Source organism: Musca domestica, unplaced genomic scaffold (genome assembly GCF_030504385.1).
Source record: "Musca domestica strain aabys unplaced genomic scaffold, Musca_domestica.polishedcontigs.V.1.1 14, whole genome shotgun sequence".
Classification (NCBI taxonomy): Eukaryota; Metazoa; Arthropoda; class Insecta; order Diptera; family Muscidae; genus Musca; species Musca domestica.
In genome coordinates, this window is record NW_026712192.1 from 10244111 (window position 1) to 10267840 (window position 23730).

The 23730-nt window shown below is 34.6% G+C and overlaps 1 protein-coding gene across 1 annotated transcript in view; it reads left to right on the plus strand.

The window, feature by feature from the left end:
* The window catches only part of LOC101901316 (ATP-binding cassette sub-family D member 3), a 37870-nt gene extending 29487 nt beyond the window's left edge, over positions 1–8383 (plus strand). Inside the window, exons 3-11 of the mRNA XM_005184885.4 lie at positions 1272–1462; positions 1522–1619; positions 1691–1871; positions 1940–2222; positions 2289–2386; positions 4639–4729; positions 4820–5039; positions 7273–7447; positions 7516–8383. Coding sequence (XP_005184942.1) covers positions 1272–1462; positions 1522–1619; positions 1691–1871; positions 1940–2222; positions 2289–2386; positions 4639–4729; positions 4820–5039; positions 7273–7447; positions 7516–7929 — 1751 coding nt within the window. The 3' untranslated portion in view covers positions 7930–8383. The remainder of the gene's footprint in view (positions 1–1271; positions 1463–1521; positions 1620–1690; positions 1872–1939; positions 2223–2288; positions 2387–4638; positions 4730–4819; positions 5040–7272; positions 7448–7515) is intronic.
* Positions 8384–23730: the final 15347 nt, after the last annotated feature.

Consider the following 23730-nt stretch of genomic DNA (forward strand, 5'->3'; position numbering starts at 1 on the left):
GGATGACTCTCACGGTAACACCTGCATACTGCAACGAAAGCATATGATTATGTTGACGTAAGGGACGGTATTTCGCCTCCTCATGTAGATGATCCACTTCTTGTTCCGGAATTCCACGTACGACTGGCGTCCGCACATATAGTCTCGGAGATCATTCGTTAGCAATTGCTGAGGGCTACTTCGTCATATCAGATTAGTTTTTGCTAAACTGCGTTTTAGATTGTGTGTAGCCCCATAATTCGTATTGGGTACGAATTCATAGCAATGTTCAGAAAATCTGCCTACCATGTGGCAAAGGCCTATATGAGACGTTGCACATCTTTAATTGCCCAGTCCAACCTACTCACCTAACTTCAGTATCGATGTGGATCCAGTCCATACAGGTCGCTTTTTTCATGAACTTGAAGTTAGAAGCTGAACCACATTAGAGTTGCATCAGAACGAACAAGCATCACGAGCTGCTATAATAACAACATCTCCGTAAATACCAACTGTATTTGTCCAGCAACGAATGCCTTCCGGCCTTTAAGTATAGCTACTTTAGCTCCTTTATAACGGCACTTCTCGGTTATCAGATTTTGATATTTCAGTCACATATCGCACGATATGCTGCCCGACAAACTCTAGTAGTTTTGGCTAAGTTAAGATTAGGATAGTGCAGCCGACTCAATTCCTATTGGGAATTGGGATTGATAACGACCTGCAGAACATCTGCCCAGTTTGTGGCACAGGTCCACATGACACGGTGCAACTATTTCGCTGCCAAAACTATTCAACTAACTCCAGTATCGTTGTGGACCCAACACGTATAGGTTGCTTCTTTTTTTAAACTGGACTTAGAAGCAGAACCGGATTGAGAGAAGTCAGAACGAACACAGCTGTATGAGGTTCTACAACAACAACGATCACAATTTGAAATTGAGCTTCTTTATTAAACTTTAAACTTTTGCAAATTTATTTTTTAACCATGCCACAGCCATATTCTAAACATATGGTACATGGCAGAACGTGTGAAGAATTTATCACTGTTTTTTCAACATCGGGCGCTAAGTCCAACGATTTGCTACTCCTTTTAAATCTTTGTTAAACCTATGAGGCTCGGGACAATGGCGTACCCCACTCAAATGATGAAGTCCTCCATAACATTTTACAAAATATATGCACTTCCATTCGTAATCCATCCATAGGTTTCAAAATAAAAATAATGCCAAGAAAAAAATTCGCCTAAATTTGGAGAAGTTCAACATTAATTGTAATTTTTTTTCTTGCAGCCATATTAATTCCCAGATTTTGGAGTATGGAAAGTGGTCTTTTAGTTCTGGTAGCAGCTTCACTGGTTGGACGCTCTGTCAGTGATATTTGGATGATACAAAATGCCACTGTGGTGGAAAGCACAATTATCCATATGAATAAACCTGCGTTCCAAAAAGCTTTAATAAAATACTTAGCTGCATTGCCAATGGTAACAAATGATTTCATATTTCTATTAAATTTGCACTTCAATTTTATTCTATCATTTAGATTTCTGTTGTAACCAACATCTTAAAATGGAGTTTAGGTGAACTGAAACTAAGATTTAGAACAAATTTAACACATCATTTGTATAATCAATATTTGAAGTAAGTTTGGAAAATAATTAACAGATTGAATAATGTATTTTAATCACAAATATTGTCATTTATACTTGCAGCGGTTACACCTACTACAAAATGTCCAATTTAGACAATAGAATAGCCAATGCCGATCAATTGTTAACAACCGATATTGATAAGTTTTGTGAAAGTGCCACAGACTTGTATTCGAATATCAGTAAACCCATATTGGATATATTCATATATGTTTATCGTTTGACCACAACTTTGGGTGCCAAGGTAAAACGATTGGTTCCAAAAAAACAGTGTTTCAAAATCTCATTAATTTACATTCATATTCATTTTAGACACCCTCCATACTTATGATGTATTTAGTGGTAGCTGGTGTTTTCCTTACACGATTGCGTCGCCCCACTGGCCGCCTCACTGTGGAAGAACAAAAACTTGAAGGTGAATTCCGCTATGTTAACAGCCGTCTGATCACAAATTCCGAAGAAGTTGCCTTCTATCAGGGCAATACACGTGAAAAGCTAACCCTGTTGGCCAGCTATTCGAAATTACGTTCACATTTGCGTAAATTTTTGGAATTCCGTGTTGGCATGGGTATTGTGGACAATCTTGTGGGGAAATGTAAGTTTCGTGTTCTTTTTTTTGTGAATCTAACTGCATATTTAATGTATTTCATTTTCCAAACAGATTTTGCTTCTATTGTTGGTTTCTATGCTGTGTCCATACCCTTCTTTACTCCCAACCATCCCATGTTGTCTGGTGAAAATAGTGGCAAACGTTTACAAGTAAGTTAAATGGCATAGAATCAATTTGATTTTTTTTTTTAATAGGGGAAAATTTTTTCGAATTTCAAAATAGGGATAAAAATGCTACGTTCCATAACCAGGAGCAATCATATTCTTCTCATATATTTTTTCCATATCACAAAGGAAAAATTCGTTATTCCAATAACAAAATTGGCATTCTTGCAGATCTAGAACAAATCAAGTGCGGGGAATATACTTTTTATACCCTCAGTCATATTGGCTAGAGAGAACATATACCATTTGATACGGCCAAAACTTGCCTCAACGAAATAACGGTTTTAAATACTAGGTCTCTTTGGAGTCGATCTAGCGATGTCCGACCATCCGTCCATCTGTCTGGCTGGTGCGCACGATAACTCGAAGGGTGTTTCCGATTTGATCCGAACTTGTTACATTGTAATATTAATGTCAAACTTAGATCGAGTTCGGAGTTGGGCAATATAGGTCCATTCCTTCTGGTACCTTCTTCACAAAATGTCAATATTTTCGAAGAAAATAATTTACTGGAAAGAAAGAGAAAGGATAATCTGAATTTTTTCCAACTTTGCAAATCCTAATATTTGCATCAGTGCTAGGTCAGGTGTGGAAATTAACAATATCGGTCCACTCCATAAAGTACCTCCCTCACAAAGAGTCAAAATTTTGAATAATTATAACTCCTAAAAATGTGATGTAAGTGTCCGATTCTCTTCAAATTACACCTATCACAGTATTTTTATTAAACCAAGGTCTGGTGTGAAGATGTAATTTATTGGTCCATTCCTTCTGGTACCTCCCCCACAAAAGGGTCAAAATTTTCAATATTCATGAAGCTCATAAAACACGAAACTAACATCAGATTCCATTCAAACTTGGCACAGCTCAATATTTCTATTAACACAAGATCTTTTAAAAAGATGGTAGAGATCGGACCATTCCTTCTGGTACCTACCCCACAAAGGGTCAAAGTTTTTTAATCATAAAATTCGAAATAAGCATACAGTTCTCTTCAAATTACACACATCACAATATATTTATTAAACCAAGGTCTGGTATGAAGATGGAATATATCGCTACACTCCTTCTGGTACCTCCCCCACAAAGGGTCAAAATTTTAATATCTATGAATCTCAAAAAAACCCAAAATTAACATCTGATTCCATTCAGACTTGGTACATCTCAATATTTCCATTAACACAAGGTCTGTTATTGGACCATTTCTTCTAGTACCTCCCCTACATAGGGTTCAAGATTTTTGAAAATCAAAACACTCAAAGAAAGCGAAATAAGCATTCAACTCTCTTCAAATTTCACACATCTAACTGTTTTTGTTAACGCAAGATCTGTTGTGAAGATGATACATATCTGCCAACCCCTTCCAGTACCTCACCACAAAGGGTCACAATTTCCAATACTTTTATCTGTCATAACTTGCGAAAGAATTCGGCGATTCTTTAAAACTTGCAATATTTAAATATTTCTCTTAAGCAGAAATTTAGAAATGTATGATTTCGTATAAAATTGGATTTCGATTTCGTTTAAATTTTGCACATATCAATATTTTTTTATCTGTATTAGATAAATATAGAAATGGAGTACTTCGGTCCGCTACATTTATTAACTGCCGCATATATCCACATTTTCCAAAAATTTGCACATACCTCACATAAAGTACAGGAAGTAGTCGAAATAGTTCAAATCTGGCACGTTGTAATCTGTTTATATCAGTCTTAGGTCAGATACGTATTGGTCAATATTGGCCAACTGCTTCGGAACCTCCCCTATAAAGGGTCAATCATAACTCAAGGCTGGGGGTATACATCTGTCGGCAAAACCGACTCATACTTTTTAACTTGTTTTAGATTCATATTGAATATTCTTATCTTTGATTTGAGTTTAGAAAGTATACATCTGCTCCACATGAAGAGCAATGTTCTATTGTGTTCACCATGAATAATGAATATAAATGCAATGATATTATAATTATGTTTTTACTTTAGTTCAGATATTATGTATTTAATTCCATAATGCCATGTTTACGTTAGAACTTTTTGTAGGGTTAACCTACTTTGAGAGGATTTTTTTGAAGTAAAAGTAATGGATATGACAATTTAAATCCAAATCCAGTGGGTTAACCCTCATATATATAAACGTACTATAAGACCATTGTTTGTTTATACTTTATAGTTCAGGAGTTTATGTTGAACCCTTATTTCTTTCATTTTTTTCTTTTGTCCCCTCCGTCCAATTAGGCTTACTATACATATGGTAGAATGTTAATTAAGCTTGCAGAGGCTATTGGTCGGCTCGTGTTGGCTGGTCGTGAAATGACACGTTTGGCTGGTGAGTATATATATTTTTTTTGAATTTCAAATTTAATCACATACATGTATGCTAATTATTTGAATTTTTCCACAATTTACTTTTGTTAAGGTTTCACTGCACGAATGACCGAATTAATTAAGGTATTGAATGATCTCAATAAGGGTACCTATGAACGCACCATGGTCAACAATACCCTGGCACAAGAAACTGGCTTTGGTCCAGGCAAAGGTGAAATGGTGTTTGTTGACAATATCATTAAGTTCGAAAATGTTCCGTTGGTTACACCAAATGGTGATGTTTTGGTCAAGAATTTAACCTTTGAAGTTAAGTAAGTATAAATTTTTTTTTGGGATTTATTTGAGCTATTTTTATTACGTATCTAAAAATATCTAAAGCTTTATTTTTACTGATAAATTGTAGAAGGTTTTCAGAGTGGGAAATATAATACTACGATTTTAGAGCCTATTAAATCATTTTCGAAAAGCTGGTGAAGCAAGTTCCTTATTGTAAAAATATTCAATTAGAATATCAATTCAGTGTTCAACAATAATTCTTAGTCTTCTGTGAGCAAACATAGGATTTCAATTATCGGAGTCTTAGCCTTTTTGTTGTTGTGGATTAAATATTTCCAATTTGAATCCCTATCATTGCATATAACATTGATTTCGATCAGCTCGGAGAAGCGACAAAACGGATAAATTTTGGTAACTTGTTGTTGTTAGACCTGTGCCACAAGCTGGGCAGATGTTCAGCACATCGTTGTCCCAATAGGAATTGAGGCGGCTGCACCATCTTAACTCTCGCTCTTCAGCTGCGATGGGAGGGGGATAGTCTCCTAGTACAGTATTCACTCTATATCCTTCCATGACTTCTGAGACCACGTTAGGGTGAATATGCCTGCTTGATAGGCCTGTTGGTCTAAAGGTCTTTCGTTACGTGCCTAGGCGTAGGTTGTCTATCCACCAGATGTTGATTCGGATGGCTCTGTCTGAAACACCCAATCAGCATTTTATTATGCCGTCGCATTTGTAAGACCTTCGCCTCTTCATGTAGGTGGTCGACAGGTGTCATGAGGAGGCACCCTGTTGCAGTTATAAGAGCGGCATTCTGGCAGGACTGAATATTTTTCCACTGTGTACCACTAACGTTGGCGGACCACACCGAAGTCGCATAGTTTAGGTCAACAAGGTTTCCTTATCAGCTCCCCAAGTGATGCCGGCCAGAGACTTGAGAACTTTGTCCCTACTTCTAATCTTATCGCAAATAGCTGTGGACGACTTGAAGGGGGCTATCAAATGTGACCTCTAAGACCTTGGGGTAGTTGGTGGTCGGAATTGCAACACAATCGACTTTCACATTCAAAGATAGCCTCATCTCCGCAGTCCATATGCTGAAAAGTGTGTCCTTCGATTTAGTGATGGATATCTTCATATTCTTCGCAGTGAAAAAGTAGGTAAGATCAACTATGTAAGCGTTTAACCGATCGCATATGTCATCTATGATTGGTCCGGACGCCACGAGCGTACAATCATCTGCGTACGTTATTATCTCTATGCCGTCTGTAGGTTTTGGAATGTTAGAAAGGTAGAGATAAACAGTTCCGGATATATTAACCCACCTTGGGTAACCCCCATTTCACTCTACGGTACTCGACTTCTTGTTTCTGAATTCCACGTACGACTGGCGTCCAATCCCTCGTCGGCCGGTTCTATGTACGGGATTGACTCGAAGGAATAAATCTTCGACTAGGATCCGCCAACCCAGTAAATAAATGTTTTTGTAGCTTGTACCTTGGGGTGCAGCACCAGTTCATCTTGGGTCTTCTTTGAATAACAGTTTTACGGCTCTGGCAAAGTGTGCGAAGGGGTGAGCGTAATCGAGCAAATTTCCTCAAGATCCGAAGACTATAAGCCTTTTATTGCCAGATCGCCAGCTTTCTGATTTCGTTCTTTGTGCAAATGACTGGTTCCCAGCCCAGACGAAAGCAGTTTGCATATTTCTTAGAGTTGATCGATATTTCAGGACGACATAAGATTTGAAGTTCAAAATGAAATGGTTTTTGAGAGCCACCAAACTGACTTGCCTTAAACTCTGTAATCTTAGCTTCCAATACTGCCGTCTAGCGATGGATTTTGATATCTTGCACCATGGGTCGTTGTTCCAGGTTATTTTGGCTTTTCCTTGAAGAACAGTTTCAGGACTCTGACAAAGTGGGTGGTTGGGTAAATCAGAAAAATTGGGACTAGGTCTAGTGACAGCTTTCTTATTTCCTTCAAATATCTTCAAATGACCCGTTCCCGGCACAAACGGAAATCAGTTTGCAGGCAGATTTCTCCGAGAAAGAATTATATAGAAAAACGACCTTATTATGACCTTATTCAGATATGAGCTCTTTTGAGAATTGTCATTTGTAAAAAACACGCATTTTTTTTTAAATATTTCGATTCAAGATAGGTTTGTAAGTGAAATTTTATGAGGATCCAAGATATAAGCAGTATCAACTTATATATTCTTATATATTTATATTAATAGAACTAATACTAAATACAATTCATCCTCAGATCTGGTACAAATGTGTTGGTGTGTGGTCCTAATGGCTGTGGCAAATCTAGTTTATTCCGTATTTTGGGAGAATTGTGGCCAACATGGGGCGGCAAGGTGGTCAAGCCAAATCGCGGCAAACTTTTCTATATACCCCAAAGACCCTACATGACACTTGGTTCATTGCGTGATCAGGTAACTATAAATGTAACAAATAAATTTTGTATTCCTCTAAAATCACATCAAAAATCTTTTCCACACAGATAACCTATCCCCATACCCGTGAAGATATGCGCCGTGCTGGCAAAACCGATGAAGACATCATGCAATACTTGGACATTGTACAATTATCCTATTTAGAGCAAAGAGAAAATGGTCTGGATGCCGTTGAGGATTGGATTGATGTGTTGTCGGGTGGCGAAAAACAACGTATTGCCATGGCTCGTCTGTTCTATCATAGTCCACAATTTGCCATTTTGGATGAATGTACAAGTGCCGTGTCCGTTGATGTGGAAGGCAAAATGTATAGCTATTGTCGTGAAGCTGGCATAACATTATTCACCGTGTCACATCGTAAATCATTGTGGGTTCATCATGATTACTATTTGCAATTCGATGGTCGTGGTAGCTATGAATATGGTCGCATCGATCAAGACAAGGAATATTTCGGTTCATAAATATATAAACAAATGAAACATAAACCTGCCAACATTTAAATGCTGTGTGCGTTGGCCAAAAATGTACAGAAAACAACGAGCGGTAGTCATGCATCGCCCATTTTTACAGTAACAACAAAACTACAACTATTTGACTATCATATAGTGGCCAAGATTTCTTTAGTGTAATTTTTTATTTTTATAGCTTTTTTTTATTATTACTACATGTAGAACTTCATAGAACAATTGTGTTGAATTGATTTGTAAACTTAAAACTTTCCATTGCACATGATTCCATTATTATATAATAATTTTCAATCCGCTCTGAGCTACAAATTTAAAAAAAAAAATATAGTTTGCTTTCTAAGAAAAGGCGTTTTACAATACTTGGAATTGATTTCCTTAACAAAAACAAAAAAAGAACAACTTTGGTGCTGGTTTAAAATATAAAAAAAGAAACGATGCGAAAATGAAATTTATACAAAACTATTTGTAAATTAAATAATACTTTTTTAATAATCTCTAATTAAGTAAATTTTTGCACTCCCATCCAGACACACATCCTTCCATATTCGCGAAACCTTTTTTTATTATATTTGGATATGTTTTCCTATAACTAATTCAATTTTTTTTTGCAACTTGATTTGTATAGACCATTTAAATGAAATGATGTTTTTAAGTTCTTGCTTGTATTTTGTGGTAAACTTCATTAGATATACATATATGTAACAACATGTTGAAACAAATAACACATTTTGTATTACCTAAAAAGAACATAGAAAACCCTTATTTACTTTAAAACAGTAGTTATATTCATAAATTATGTATGTATATATACCAATGTCATCTTTATATACAAGCAAATGTGTAATCTACTGAAAATAATGAAATAAAATGTGTAAAAAAACATCTTGGTATTTTATTTAATGAGACCCCATTCAAAAAGCACATGGTCTTTGTTATCTCGGAATTTATTTTCAATCATTTTCTCATGTTACAATCATTTTGTTATTTTTTCATCTCATTTTGTTCCGTTAACGTTGATAATTTTTGTTGCGACTATTACTTGGCTTTCTGTTACGGGTACGATTTTCGAATGCTCTTGGTGGTGGCAATGTGTCATTATAATTTAAAGAAGTTCGGGGTATCCGTGTCGAATTATTATGTTGTCTCATCGATGGAAGAATATTATTTTTACTCTTCCTTTGAAGATAATTTTTCCAATTAAAATTATCACTTGCACTTCCAACAATCCAAAGAAATATTGAACTCACAGCTATAGTTGTAAGTCCCATTGCATATCGTTCCCATGCATTATAGATGTTTGGTCGTAGCCCAACACCAATCAATATACTCTTACATATTTTACATGTCATTTTCTCAATACTGCACCAAACAGTGGGCGAAATTAATTTTGTCAAGGAAAAGGCAAACAGGATCTTAGCTGCTACTTGATACAGGCGCCGGACATGACTGTAGCGTTGAGGAAACTTTGCCATATCGAAAATCATAATAAAATATCCAATTGAAAATAGCAGTTTTGCAAAATTTGTTTTTGTGGTACATAATTCGGATTTCTCCTCCAGGTAATATAGCAGGGACCATAACACATGCAATGACACCGGCACAGCTATATTCATTTTAGATTTTATTTATTTATTTTTTGTAATTATTTTTCTAAAAATAAATAGTAACTCTATCTTGAAATGTGTAAAAATAATACTTTTTTTTTAAAAATTGTCAATAGTTGTTATGATTAGAACCGACCGGCAGGGTTGTATCCTACAATGTAATTAGTAAGGTATAAAAAAGATTTTTGTCATAGGAGTTATATTTAAAATAACGCCTGGAGAGAATATCCAAGACAAAATCAAGGGAACTGATGAGGATTGGTGGCTCTTTCCGAAACCTAGGTATTCCCTCCCTTACCCCCTGGTAAACATTACCATCGTTCTTCACTAATAAAAAAAAAACGTTGTTTTTATCTGAACAACAATAATGGGATTAAGCCTGACAATTTTGCAATAAAAAGAATAAAACTGTTTAAAAATCACGGGATTTTAAACCAGAGAATAGATTCTGAATCACTTTTGGTCCAGCCACCAAACTAAAAATGTATATAACGTTGATATAACTGCTACAACAAAATTGAAAACAAATCAATTTTTATATCCTACACCACATAGTGGTAAGGGTATTATGTCTTTGTGCATTTGTTTGCAACATGGAGAAGGAAGCGAGATAGACCCATAGTTACTTTTAAGGTTCTTTATAGAATCACTTTCTGAGTCGATTTATGTATGTCGGTCCATCTGTCCGTCCGTCCATGTGTTCTAGTAAACAAAATGCAGGTCCCATTTATTATCCGATTGAGATGACAATTTCCGAACAATATTTGTTGGGCTCAAGGACGAACCCTATTGAAATTGGTGAAAATCGGATCAGATTTAGATATAGCTTTCATATTTCCGGTTAATTGTGCACCAAATGGCTAACATAAGTCCAAATGAACTGCATTTTGGTACATCAAACCGAATTCAGTCTAGAAGAAATTACGTCAAATCTGGTGAAAATCGGTTCAGATATAGCTATAGCTCCCATATATATTTTTTACCCGATTTGGTGTTTAAGTCCCTCACATTCGTAATATGCATTCGACAACAATGATATTTGGTACAAGGTATCTTATAGAGCTCAGAAATACCTCTGCCTTTTTTTATCATGATCGGTTCAGATTTGGATATAGATCCCATATATATCAACCGATTTCGTTTTAGTTGTGCACCAAATGGCCAATATCAATCCAAATCACCCGAATTTTGGCACATCTAAACGAATTCAGTCTAGAAGCAAGCACATCAAATTTGGTGAAGACTGGTTCAGATATAACTATGGCTCCCATATATATGAGATAAAAACCTGCAACAAAGTCAAACGCAATAGTTTTTAATTTTTTTTTTAATTTTATTGGATGAAAACAAAAAATGTCGGAAATAGCATCAAATTTTAGAACAAGATAGAAAATTTTAGAACATTTAGATTTGTTCGAATTGGTCACCTTTGGCTAGAATTATGGCCTTCAAACAGCCAATGAAACCGTCACACGCTGCCCAAATGTTGCTCTGTGGTATTTTGGCGCATTCCCGGCGAAGCGTTTGCTTGAGGTGACACTTTGGTATTTTTTAGTGCCAACCTTGTTTTCCAAAATACTCCCGACACAATAGTCCAACGGATTGGTATCCGGAGATTTTGGTGGCCATTGTGCGCTGGAAATGAATCGAGGAACCTCATTTTGTAACCATTCTTGTGTGACGTGTGCTGAAGTTCTGTTTGAATGTCCAATGTCTGCGACCAAAATGTTTGCGTGTCCAAGGATTTAGTACACCCTCCAGAATATTTTCGCCATAATATTCGGCATTTATTCTGATGCCAGGGTCGATTAATAAGAGCGGAGAGCGACCATCGGCTTTTATGGCGGCCCACACCATCACCATGGCCGGCGCTTGAGTTCTGATGGTCAACCGAAGGTGCATATTTTCAGTTGACCTCTTTGGCAAGTAAACACGATCATTTTGTTTGTTTACAAACTAATTAACAATTTTTTGTAAAGCCAGACGCTGAAAATACGCTTTAGTCATTAAAACAAAACATTATAGTTTTAAGCATGGTACAATGAAGAGAAGGTAGGTCAACTTTGAAAATTTTGCAAGTATAGAGGTCTACCTGTTTGGCTTGTAATGTCAGAATTAGTATCAAAACAATAAAAAATCAAACAACTTGTTGCATTTATTTTAAATAAATAATTGAAAACCGCGATATCTGAATGAAAGGTCAACACTTCTTTTCAAAACCAGGTTCTATATATCTCTAAAGGATTATTTCGCTACAAAAACTCTAGATTTTGTCGATGCATACGTTGAAATAAACATTTTGAAAACACCCGATTTTCAAAATTGTAAATTGTAAATTTTCGTGTTAAAAAAAATTTCAAAATTGTAAATTTTCGTGTTAAAAAAAAGACTCAATAAATTTGAATTGAATTGAATTGAATGTTTTGTCATTGAAGAAAACCAAATTCCCCAGTTCACCACTTTCGGCCAAGCGAAGCAACTCTTTAGCTCTTTTGAGTCTATTTTCTTTCTGCTCGGGTGTAAGTTCTTGCACTTTTTGGAATTTCAATGGCTTTACCCCGAGCTCATTTTTCAATATTTGCCGAATGGAATGTTGCGATATGTTCCGCTCACGAGCCATTTTTCAGCCACTGCGACGCGGGTTTCGATCAAGTCTCTTCTTTACTTTTCGAAACATTTCTGCTGATGTTGCTGTTTTCTTCTATCCACTTCCTTGACGTCGGGCTACGCTACCAGTATCACGATAACGAGCGATGGTACGAGGCACAAAAGATTTATTCATATTTAAATGCTGAAGTGATCTAACGATAGCCACTTGTGGTTTTCCAGCCAAAGATAAAGAAATCACACTATCACGCTTGAATTCCATCACGAATAACTTTTTTTCTGGAAAATTCTCACCAAAATGCTTTTGTACGCTTGTAAACAATATAATGAACTGTCACTGGAATAAATTTAACAGCTGTCGGACGAGTGACTTAGAAATGGCAGCAGTCTTAAGTTGGTTGCAGTTTTTCATCTTACCCTGTATGTTTCATCCGATTTGGTTTTTAAGCCCCTCACATTCGTAACAATGATTTTTGGTACTTGATATCTTATAGAGCTAGGAAATACCTTTGCCAAATTTTATCGAGATCGGCTAAGATTTGGATATAGCTACCATATATATCCGATTTCAGGTTTATTGTGCAAATAATATCAGCCCAAATGAAGTGAATTTCGAGATGTACAGGGTTGCCCATATTCGACGGACCCATGTTTTTTTCGGCCATTTCGATGACTCTTTGGGCCCATTCCAATCGACGAAGCTTGTCCGAAGGGAACAAATGCAAATCAATGCGAATAATCCGTTGTAAAGTGGACCGACCCATGCCCAACTGCTGAGAACGGCGTTTTTGGGATGTTCTTGGGGACCTCTCAACATTGGCTCGTTCGGCAGCGATATTCTCGGCCGATCGCCTTGGTCGACTTTTATATGGCCTCTTCGGATTAGAAAGAGCCTTACCAGTCGAAAATTTTTCGTATAAACGCTTAATGGTGTTCTTAGAAGGCACGTTGAGTTTTCACAATTGACTTCTTCTGTTGAATGTAAATTTCAACTATTTCAGAGCGCTCGCTGTATTGATTCATGGTAAAAATCTGCTTGGACTGACGCTTCAAACGCGGTATGTCATTAAGCGATGTGACATCTCTGTCAAAAGTTATGGCGTTGCCAGATGGGTACGTCGAATATGGGCAACCCTGTACTTTTCCATTTTTTTAAGGGAGCTCTACTAAATATGCCTAGTGGTGTAGGGTATCATATAGCCGTCCCCGCCCGACTTTTGACTTTTCCTTACTGGTTTTTATTAAAAAAAAAAACACAATCTTCAATTTTTTTTATTTCAAAAAATTCTATATTTTTCCTTTTTATGTATATATTTTATTGACCATTTTACAAAGTATAATAATATGACATAAACATATACATGGATACATAAGTATTTGCGTGTGTGTGTTTGCTTTGTGGTTTATGAACTTGCGCATAATTCTTCATATTCGTTCTTATTTTTTTTGTGATCCAATTTTAGGATAATTTTTTTATACATTTAAAACTGTACGGTTGATCATTTGGTTTTTGAGGTTCAGCTATTTTTTATGAGAATAATTAATTCACATTGTCGGCTTACATAAAATTTTAGGGGACTTTTGTTCTTGTAATCTTAGAAGTAATTATTTATAATTATTTGTATGTATATTTTGCTAAGTTTGTTTTTCTTTTTTTTTTGTTCCTTAAAATATCTCCTCATTGAATATAGGTTGAGATAAATTAATTTCAATTAATTTGTGGTGTTGTTTTTTTTTTGTTGTGTATATACAATGTTTTGGGAATATCGGGTTTTATTTATTTTTTATTTGTATTTGAGCAAATTGAATACAGATACATGAAATAATAGCTTGATTTTTGTTTTATGGTTATTGTGGCTGTAGTGGTATGCTATGGTTATTGTAGTTCTTTTTATGGTTATATTAATTAATATTTAGTTGTTAATTGAACACTGATTAATAAAATGAGGAATATTAAATTTACCATACATGCAACAAGGTCATAGGAAAATTCAAAATAAAATTATATCCCTTAGTCTCAAAAGGAAATTGTTTGATTTTTGAGTCATAAATTTTGTTGCTAGTTTAAATTTTGAAAAATAATTAATTTTGAATAGAAAAATGTTCCGTATTTGTATTCATTCCGACACCAAGTTCGTTTAGAAGTTAAAGCCAAACGCTTTAAGCTATTTTCAATCTGTGGGCAGGCCCAAATAATTTCCAGTATAAATAATTCTCCATCACATTAAACCATTAAATATGAATGAGATGTTGGGTTTGCGTCATGGGTTAGACAAAGTACAAGACATGGTTTTTATATACGACGCAAATCGGAGGTTGTTATAATATGCATTTTTCAACAATTTTTACAAATTTTAATAAGTTCTCATTCAACATTTTCAATTTCAAAATCAGTTTGGCAGTTCATTGTCCCAGCAGCTGTGTTGATGCGACTACCTGGATTCCTGTACCATGATGCAAGAGAAGACGTGTGAAACTAACCGCATTCGGACTTTAAAACCGGATCTGGCACTGTGATTCGTTTGCTCCCAGTACTCATTCAATCATTGATTCTATCGCTCCCTTTGATACATTCATTCAGCCGATCTTCATCAAACCGATAACCGTTAAAGTAATTGTCCATCCCCTATGTCAATTATCGTCAACCAACAAAAACTTATCACCGACAAGCGTACGAGGCGATAAGCGTCGATGGGATGTACGAGTTCGATTGCCTTCAAATTACACACATCGCAATATTTTTATAAACTCGAGGTCTAGTGTGAAGATGGGATATATCGGTCCATTTCCTCTGGTACCTCCCCCACAAACGGTCAACATTTTGAATATCCATGAAGCTCATAAAACGCTAAATAAACATCCGATTCCATTCATACTTGACACATCCCAATATTTATATCAACACAATGTCTGTTATAAAGATGGTTGAGATCGGACCATTCCTTCTGGTACCTCCCCATAAAGGGTCAAAGTTTTGAATAACCAAAACGTTTTTAAAACCCAAAACAAGCATCCAGTTCTCTTCGTACCATTATTTCTATTAACTCTAGGTCTGGTGTGAAGATGAAATATATCGGTGTACTCCTTCTCGTACTTCCCCCGACAAAGGTTCAATATTTTGAATATTCATGAAGCTCATAAAACGCGAAATTAACATCCGATTCCATTCAAACTTGGCACATCTCAATATTACGATCAACACAAGATCTGTTATAAAGATGGTAGAGATTGGACCATTCCTTCTACTACCTCCCCCACAAAAGGGTTAAAGTTTTGAGTAACCAAAACGTTTATAAAATCCAAAATAAGCATCCAGTTCTCTTCGTACTTCACACATACCATTATTTCTACTAACACTATATCTGCTGTGAAGACGGGATATATCGGTCAACTCCTTTTAACATTTTCAAAAAAAATATTTATATTTGGGCAAGCTATTTTAAAACATCTTTATTTTGTAAATCGCATGCCGAGTCATTTTTATACCCTCCACCTTGGAAAGGAGGGTATATTAACTTTGTCATTCCGTTTGTAACATCCCTAAATATTCGTTTTAGACCCCATAAAGTATATATATTCATAATCAGCATAAAATTCGAAGTCGATTTAACGATGTCCGTCTGTCTGTCCGTCTGTCTGTTGAAATCACGATACAGCCCACATTATTTGACGTAGAGCTCCAAAATTTAGCAGAGCTATTTGCATTGTGTCTAGGATGGTTGGTAATGAAAATGAGATATATCGGTCCACGTTCTGGTATAGTCCCCATATAACGGTACCTCCCGATATTCGATATTTTCATGATTTATGCCACATTTTTTCACGGATTTGTCTTAAAATTGGTATTTGTGGGTCATAGCGGGTCCCTGAGCGTGTGGCAAAACATTGCATGTATAGGTCCACGTTGTGGTATAGCCCCCATATAAAGGTACCTCCCGATATTTAGTATGTTAGTTTTTTTTACCACATTTTTTCACGGATTTGTCTAAAAATTGGTATTTGTGGGTCATAATGGTTTCCAGCTCCGGTGGCGGAACATTGCATGTATGGGTCCATAATTTGGTATAGTCCCCATATAACGGTACCTCCCGATATTCGGTATTTTGATGATTTATGCCACATTTTTTCACGGATTTGTCTTAAAATTGGTACTTGTAGGTCATAGCGGGTCCCTGAGCATGTGGCAAAACATTGCATGTATAGGTCCACGTTGTGGTATAGCCCCCATATAACGGTACCTCCCGATATTCGGTAATTTGATGATTTTTGCCACATTTTTTCAGGGATTTGTTCGAAAATGGTATTTGTTGGTCATAATTGGTTCCAGCTCCGGTGGCGAAACATTGCATGCATGGGTCCATGATTTGATATAGCCCCCATATAACGGTACCTCCCGATATTCGGTATTTTGATGGTTTTTGCCACATTTTTTCACTGATTTGTCTAAAAATTGGTATTTGTGGGTCATAATGGGTTCCAGCTCCGGTGGCGAATCATTGTAATTATAGGTCCACGTTTTGGTATAGCCCTCATATAACGGCACCTCCCCATAATCGGCATTTTAATGGTTTTTGCCACATTTCTTCTAATGTTTCTTTTACCCTAAGGTGGAGGGTATTAAAAGTTTGGCCCGGCCGAACTTAATGTTTTTTTACTTGTTAATTTTTGCGTGCTTCATTTATTTTTGGATGCTGTGTTTATTTTTATGGAGGACAAGCTGTTTTGTTTTGACAAATCAGCTGATGGCTTGCAAGTTTTTGCACGGTTTCCCTCTGTTCACTTTTCTCAAATTTCTTGCTAAAGAGAACAAGGAGTGGTTTTGGTTGAGTAAATATTTGAAGCATTACATTTTCTTGGTTAGCATGCAAATTCTTAAAATTTCACTCCAAATCCTAAATAAATTGACGTGTCTTGTCTTTTTGATTCTGACCACAACTGCAGACAAAAAAAAAAGTTTTTTTGAGGTTCCAAAGATCTAGTGAAAATTTTATGTTAATTGAATCGGGTATCTATTTTGAGATCTGAAATGATATATCTTAAAAACCCTTCTCCTATGACCCCGCATTAAATGTATGTATGAATGTCATTGTCGGCTTGTTTTATGTAACACACCTATTTTATACTTTTTCCAGTTTAGCATTGAAATATTCATAAGTTGTAGTGTTTCGACTTGTATTACTTAAACTAATATTGATTTTATCAAAAAAATGTACTAATTTTATTTCCTTTCTTCTATTTATAATTGTTGTTTTTATGTATTCAATAAATTCTTATTTATATTATTATATATATTTTGTATTTCTGTAAATATTATTTTGTTGTTTTTTCTTGTCTCATATAAAGTAATTCACTTGAAATTGCATTATTGTGTATTAGTATTTTTTGTTTTGTATTTTTATTTTTATATAATTCTTGTTTTATTCTTTTGTTTTATTATTTTTTTTATTTTTCTTTTCAATTGCAATGTATTTTGTTGTTTAAATCAATTGTTTTAATTTTCTATAATTTGTTACTAATTCAAATAAATTTGTTCTAATTAACGTAGTTTTAATTTGTTTGAAAAGGTTGTTGTTGTTGTTCATTTTTGTACTTTTTGTTTTGAAATTCATATTTTAAACGATATGAACTATTCAAACAAAAGCCAACTTCACTGTCGTTACTTCTTTTCGTCGAGTGATGAGTAATTGTGGTGAGCACGAAATGATCCAATGAAGAGAAACTTCATAATTTGAGAGAGTAAAATTCCGTCTCATTCTTTTTCCTCATAATAATAAAATCTATAAAATTCGTGCTTATCAGGTTTTTAGACCATAAAAGATAACATTTAATGAAATTCCACCCAAAAATAATACCCATCACTCTATCGAATTTTTGTTAAATCAAACAAACCACGCCATTTATTTTCTTAGTTAAATACATGAATATTAAGACGTTGCGAAATATTAGATCTGACTAGTTACCCAAAATTTTGTAACAATTATTGCAAATTGCTATTGGAAGTCATAGGTGAATACAAAAATCCTACCAAAGAAAGCGGTTCCGAGAGAAATTTGAGAGTTCTTTTACAGAGAGTTTGCAAATTCTTGCCGGACAAATTTGATTCTGAAATTATTGTAAAACTTTGAAATGTGTTTTCGAAGTCGAGTAGGTCGTCTGGCTAAGCTTGGTAACTATGCAAAAGCGTGCAGGGTGAGATGAAAAAAGTGATGAAGCGACTTGATCGAGACCCGCGTTGCAGTGGCCGAAAAATGGCTCGTGAGCTGAACATATCGCAATATTCTACTCGGCAAAAATTGAAAAATGAGCTCGTGGTTAAGCCCTTGAAAATCCATCCAAAAAGTGCAAGAACTTACACCGCAACAGAAAGAAAATAGACTCAGAGAACATTCGAGAATGTGTGACGGTTTCATTTGCCGTTTGAAGGCCATAATTCGTGCCAAAGGTGACCAATTCGTACAAATCTAAACTTATTCTAAAAATTGATACTATTTCCGAGAGAGAGAGGACATAAATTATGAGTGAACACTCGACTTACGATCTCAGTTTGCATGTAGACACAGATCCCATCGGCATCTATAAGTTCGCAAAAAGGCTAAGAGTCTTCATGTACTGCCCAGACGAAACGGCTGAAGCTAGAAATTTTGCACGAGGATCAGTCTTGGTGCGTAGGCATGTGATAATGTTCGAACTAACCACAATTAGTACTAAAAATTGCATACATTGTACTTTACAAACGGAATAATTTAGTTTTTTAGAAATTTGGAATGAGCGTCACTGATGGAGTGGAGGATAATGAAATTTGATCGACGCTGTTCATGTGTAGCCTGGACTATGGAGATGGTTTTGGAAATGTGTACTTTAATTGTACGAAAAGGATTGAGTGGCACTATATTTGTTATTGGATGAAGGGATATAAATAAAATTCTTTAAATTGACATTTAGATTGCTGATGGAACCTGTTTTGAGATTTGGCAGTAGGTTGAAAATGCGTTTTATATTTGTACGAAAAATACTAAATGGTACAAAATTTGGTATTGATTGAAGGTATGGGGCTGGAATCTTCAAATATGATATTGTGGTCTCTGTTGGTATCTGTGGATAAGATATGGAGGTGGCTTCGGAAATGTGCACTAACTTTAATGGTATGAAAAGTACTAAATGGTACTAAATGTGGTTGGGTGAAGGGATTGAGCTTAAATCATGAAATTTCATATAGATATCACTGTTGGTGTCTGTGGTTAAGATATGAAGCTGGTTTTGGAAATGTGTACTATATTTGTTCGAAAAGTACTAAGTAGTACAACATTTGATTGGGAAAAGGAACGAAGCTAAAATCCTGGCATTTGAGGTAGATATCACTGAAGGTGTGGTGAAGGTGTGGTATGTAGTTTTAGAAATGTGTGCTGTATTTGTACAAAAAGTACTGAGTGTTACAAAATTGGGTATTGGGCGAAGGGATAGTGTTGGAATCCCGAAATTTGATGTTGAGGTCTCTGTTGATATCTGGGATTGTGCTATGAAAATGGTTTTGGAAATATGTACTATAATTATTCGAAAAGTACTAATCAATACTAAATAGTAATAATTGTCATTAGATAAAGGTGTAGAGCTTAAATCCTAAAACTTGACTTGGATGTCATCGTTGGAGTCTGTGGTTGCGAGAAGAAGCTGGTTTGGGATATGCGTACTATGATTGTTCGAAAAGTACTAAATGGAACTAATTTTGGATCACTGTTTGTGGCTAGGATGCAGAGATGCAGATTGTCTTGGATATGCAAAAAGCATTTATGTTTCCAACCCATTGCGGTATATGTCAGTTTTGGCATATTCGTTAATGTGTCTCTAAACCCTTTGAGTGAAATAAAATCTCATTTCCCATCATTTTCGCAACACCCTAATATTTCGATATAATAACGATATTGGAGCCAAACTTTTCATACCAATAATTTAAAATAAAAAAAATATTAACCTAATCAATCCATAAAGCAATTTCATTCGATAATTCACGTTACATGACATATTATTAAATATTAAGGTAAAAATTTATATATAGTATGAATTAGAATTGAATTATTATTATTGAGTGATGACATTTTTGGACTACAGTGACATTATTATTACATTTCATTTACATATAATTTCTCTAGTTTTTAAAAATATATTTCTATAGCAAGAACACAATTGAAATAGTTTTATATATGTCATATTAGTTTTGCTGTTTTCTATTTTTGAAAATTAATTTCATGTCATCACTAATTTTTATTTAGTTTTTTTTTTCATAATTTATTAAAGTAAGTCATGAATATTAATTTACACGGCTAATATATATTTTAATGCTTACAATTAAATATTATTATAAAGAATATAGATTGTAATCATACACTATGTATATAGTTTTATTTATTTTTTAAATAATTTCAATTACCATTTTTTATATATTTATATTGTTTTTATTTATTTATTTATTTTTTGCATGAAAATTTCTAAAATTATTTATCTAAAGTATGTAAAATAAAATATGTTAAAGTTAACACATATTTTGACAACAATAAGTATTGAATTGCACATTAATTATTTAATTTCTTATACAAATATTTAAACCAAAAACATCGAAAGCCAGGGATAAATGGAAAATAAACATATTGGCACAAATTGCATTGATTCCCACATGAAACTTAGGGATAATTAAACTATATTATTTTTGTAATAAAATCTAAAATGAAATATTTATTTAATATGCAAAAATATTAAAAAAGTAAAATAAATTGTTTTCATTTTCAAATAAAAAATTTAATAATATTTATAATAAAAAATACAAACATATTTCAACAATTTTTTTATAAGTACCAACTAAGCTTATTTATGTAAGGTATATGCATGAATTACAACAACTAACATTTTTATAAAAAAAAGAAACAATATTGTTATAGAACAGAAATTGTCAATGAAAAAATCTACAGGGAAAGTTTTGAAATTAAAACGACTTCTTTAAGATTTTGTTCTTCATTTTTGTAGATTATAAAAAGCGTTTTTAGAATAAAATTTCCATACTTTTCGAATGGACAGAGTCTTGTACTAATCCCTTAAATTCTGAAAACTTAGGGCCTGTTCTCTATGGCGATTCGAAAGTGAACTCGAAAGAGGGTACACAATCCATGAGTATTTTTCAAATGAAATAAAATCCAACAATTTGAAAAAAGTATTTTCTGTGAATATTCTGAACTTTTGTGGCTGAGGTGCCAAAAGGAGCAAGCCGATATCGTCCATCTTCGACCTCGATCTAAGTTTGATAATAGTATTACGATGTACTAAGTTTGGATCAAATCGGACTCTCCATTCAAAAGTTATCGTGCGCATCAATCAGACACATACACAGAAGGACACCCTAAGATCGATTCCAAATGTCCTGAAACAGATTTGGTCCACAGAGACTTAGGATCTACAACCGTTATCTCGATGAGGCACGTTCTGGATGTATCAAGACAAATACCTTCTGTACCATATGGCTGATGGTATAAATAATGAACATTTTTCATTGGAGCCTCAAAGTATGCTTTCAATTTTCAGTGAAATGCGAGTTCATTGCAATTATTTTTCTAAAGGGTTGGAAACATGGTACAATGATATCAAGGTAGGGCTATGATATCATATGATTTCAATTTTTTTATTTTCTTGGCTTAATATGTCATCTTTATTTGTTTATGTATGTGTTTTCTTTTCAATAACAAAAAAAATTGTTCAGAAAACATTCAAATTCGGATGTTTTCAAAATGTTTATTTCACCGTATGCGTCGACAAAATCTAGAGTTTTTGTAGCGAAATAATCCTTTAGAGATATATAGAACCTGGTTTTGAAAAGAAGTGTTGACCTTTCATTCAGTTTTCGCGGTTTTCAATTATTTATTCAAAATAAATGCAACATGTTGTTTGATTTTTTTATTGTTTTGATACTAATTCTGACATTACAAGCCAAACAGGCAGACCTCTGTACTTGCAATTTTTTCAAAGTTGGCCTACCTTCTCTTCATTGTACCATGGTTGGAAAGAAGTCTTAGGGTTAATTTGAGTTTTCATTTTCTCTATTGGAAAAAGCATTTCCACTGAGACAGAATATTGTCATAATTTGTCATACTTTGGGTATGTTATTACAAGAAAATTGGGACAGGAAAACAGGAGAACACCACTTTTTTAAACTTTTGAAAAAATGCGTGCTCGCATTGGATTGGGCCCTGGAGATTCTATGTAGATCGTGGCCGGAAAAGTATGAAACAGAAAGTGAACATCTTTCCCTTTAAAACTCGAACCATAAAAGTAGCATGGCTCGAGAGAGATGTACATCGGTCTGACTCAGTATAGTGTTCTGTTCTGATTTGCCAAATTCGCACTTCATTGCAGACGGCTATAACTAAAGCATGTGTTAGAAGTCATTTAGGAGCTCTCCCCATGCTGCACTAGAACAATCACCTTCATCCGGTGTAGCTGTCTATACTGATGTTTCAAAAAAGGTAAAGATATGTTAACAAATAGAAACAGTGAAGTTAATGGTCTAATGACTATATACGTCGATGGTCAGGCGGTACAGCAGATACTTAATTCATTTACCATTAAATCTATTGCAGTTTTGAAGTGCAACTCTTTTGGGTTCCACACCATCGTAACAATTCAGCTAATGAAGCAGCAGATGAATTGACAAGATGTGGCTCCGAGTCAATTGACATTGATGTCGAGAACTCGGTTAGATCAACCTTGTGCCACCACTGAGATACATGAACATTACTTCGAGAGATTTCAAAAAAGTGGCTCGATGAAAGGGGATGTAATTCCCCATAGAAAATATTTTCTACAATCTCCGGGAAGGGAACAAGATCGATCATATTTATGGCGTAACTTGGCCTATAATGGAGATCATGCGAAAGAGAACCCTATGCCCACCCTATTTTTCAAATTTTAAGTTTATAAACAAAGCCAAACAACTTATGGCGTTTTTCTTTCACATTCACTTTCGTATCGTCAAACAGAAACAGGTTCTACCATGATACAATAAGGAGGTAGAACAGCTTCGTAAAACTACAGAAATACATCCCTGGGACTATGCCCGCTTTCTGTCAGACTCATTCAAAATGATATACAACAAGTTGTTTTAATTTTTTCCATATTTTCCTCATTTTTAAAATACGCGAGCCGCAATGAACGTGCTTTTCAATCATTGGTTTTGAAAATATTTTTTTTTCATTTTTCACAACAATAAATACATACACAAAATTGGCAGGAGTCGGACACACTTAGAAATAAATTGTAATCAGCTGGTAGCTCTACCTTACCTTTTATTGTACCATGGGTTCTACAAAGCGCAGCGAATTTCAAAAAAAAAAAGAACAATAACTGAGAAATAGCAAATATAAAAATAACGCCTAAAAGTATGCTACAATTCATGAAGAAAATCCTTCATTTTAAAACATTGTGACAATGGCGAGAACACTTGACGATTTCTTTAAAAGAAAAAATAAAATAAATGAAATAAAATAAAAAACGAAAAAACTTTTTTTTTTCAAAAAATACAATTAAACAAATTTATTTCTTTTAT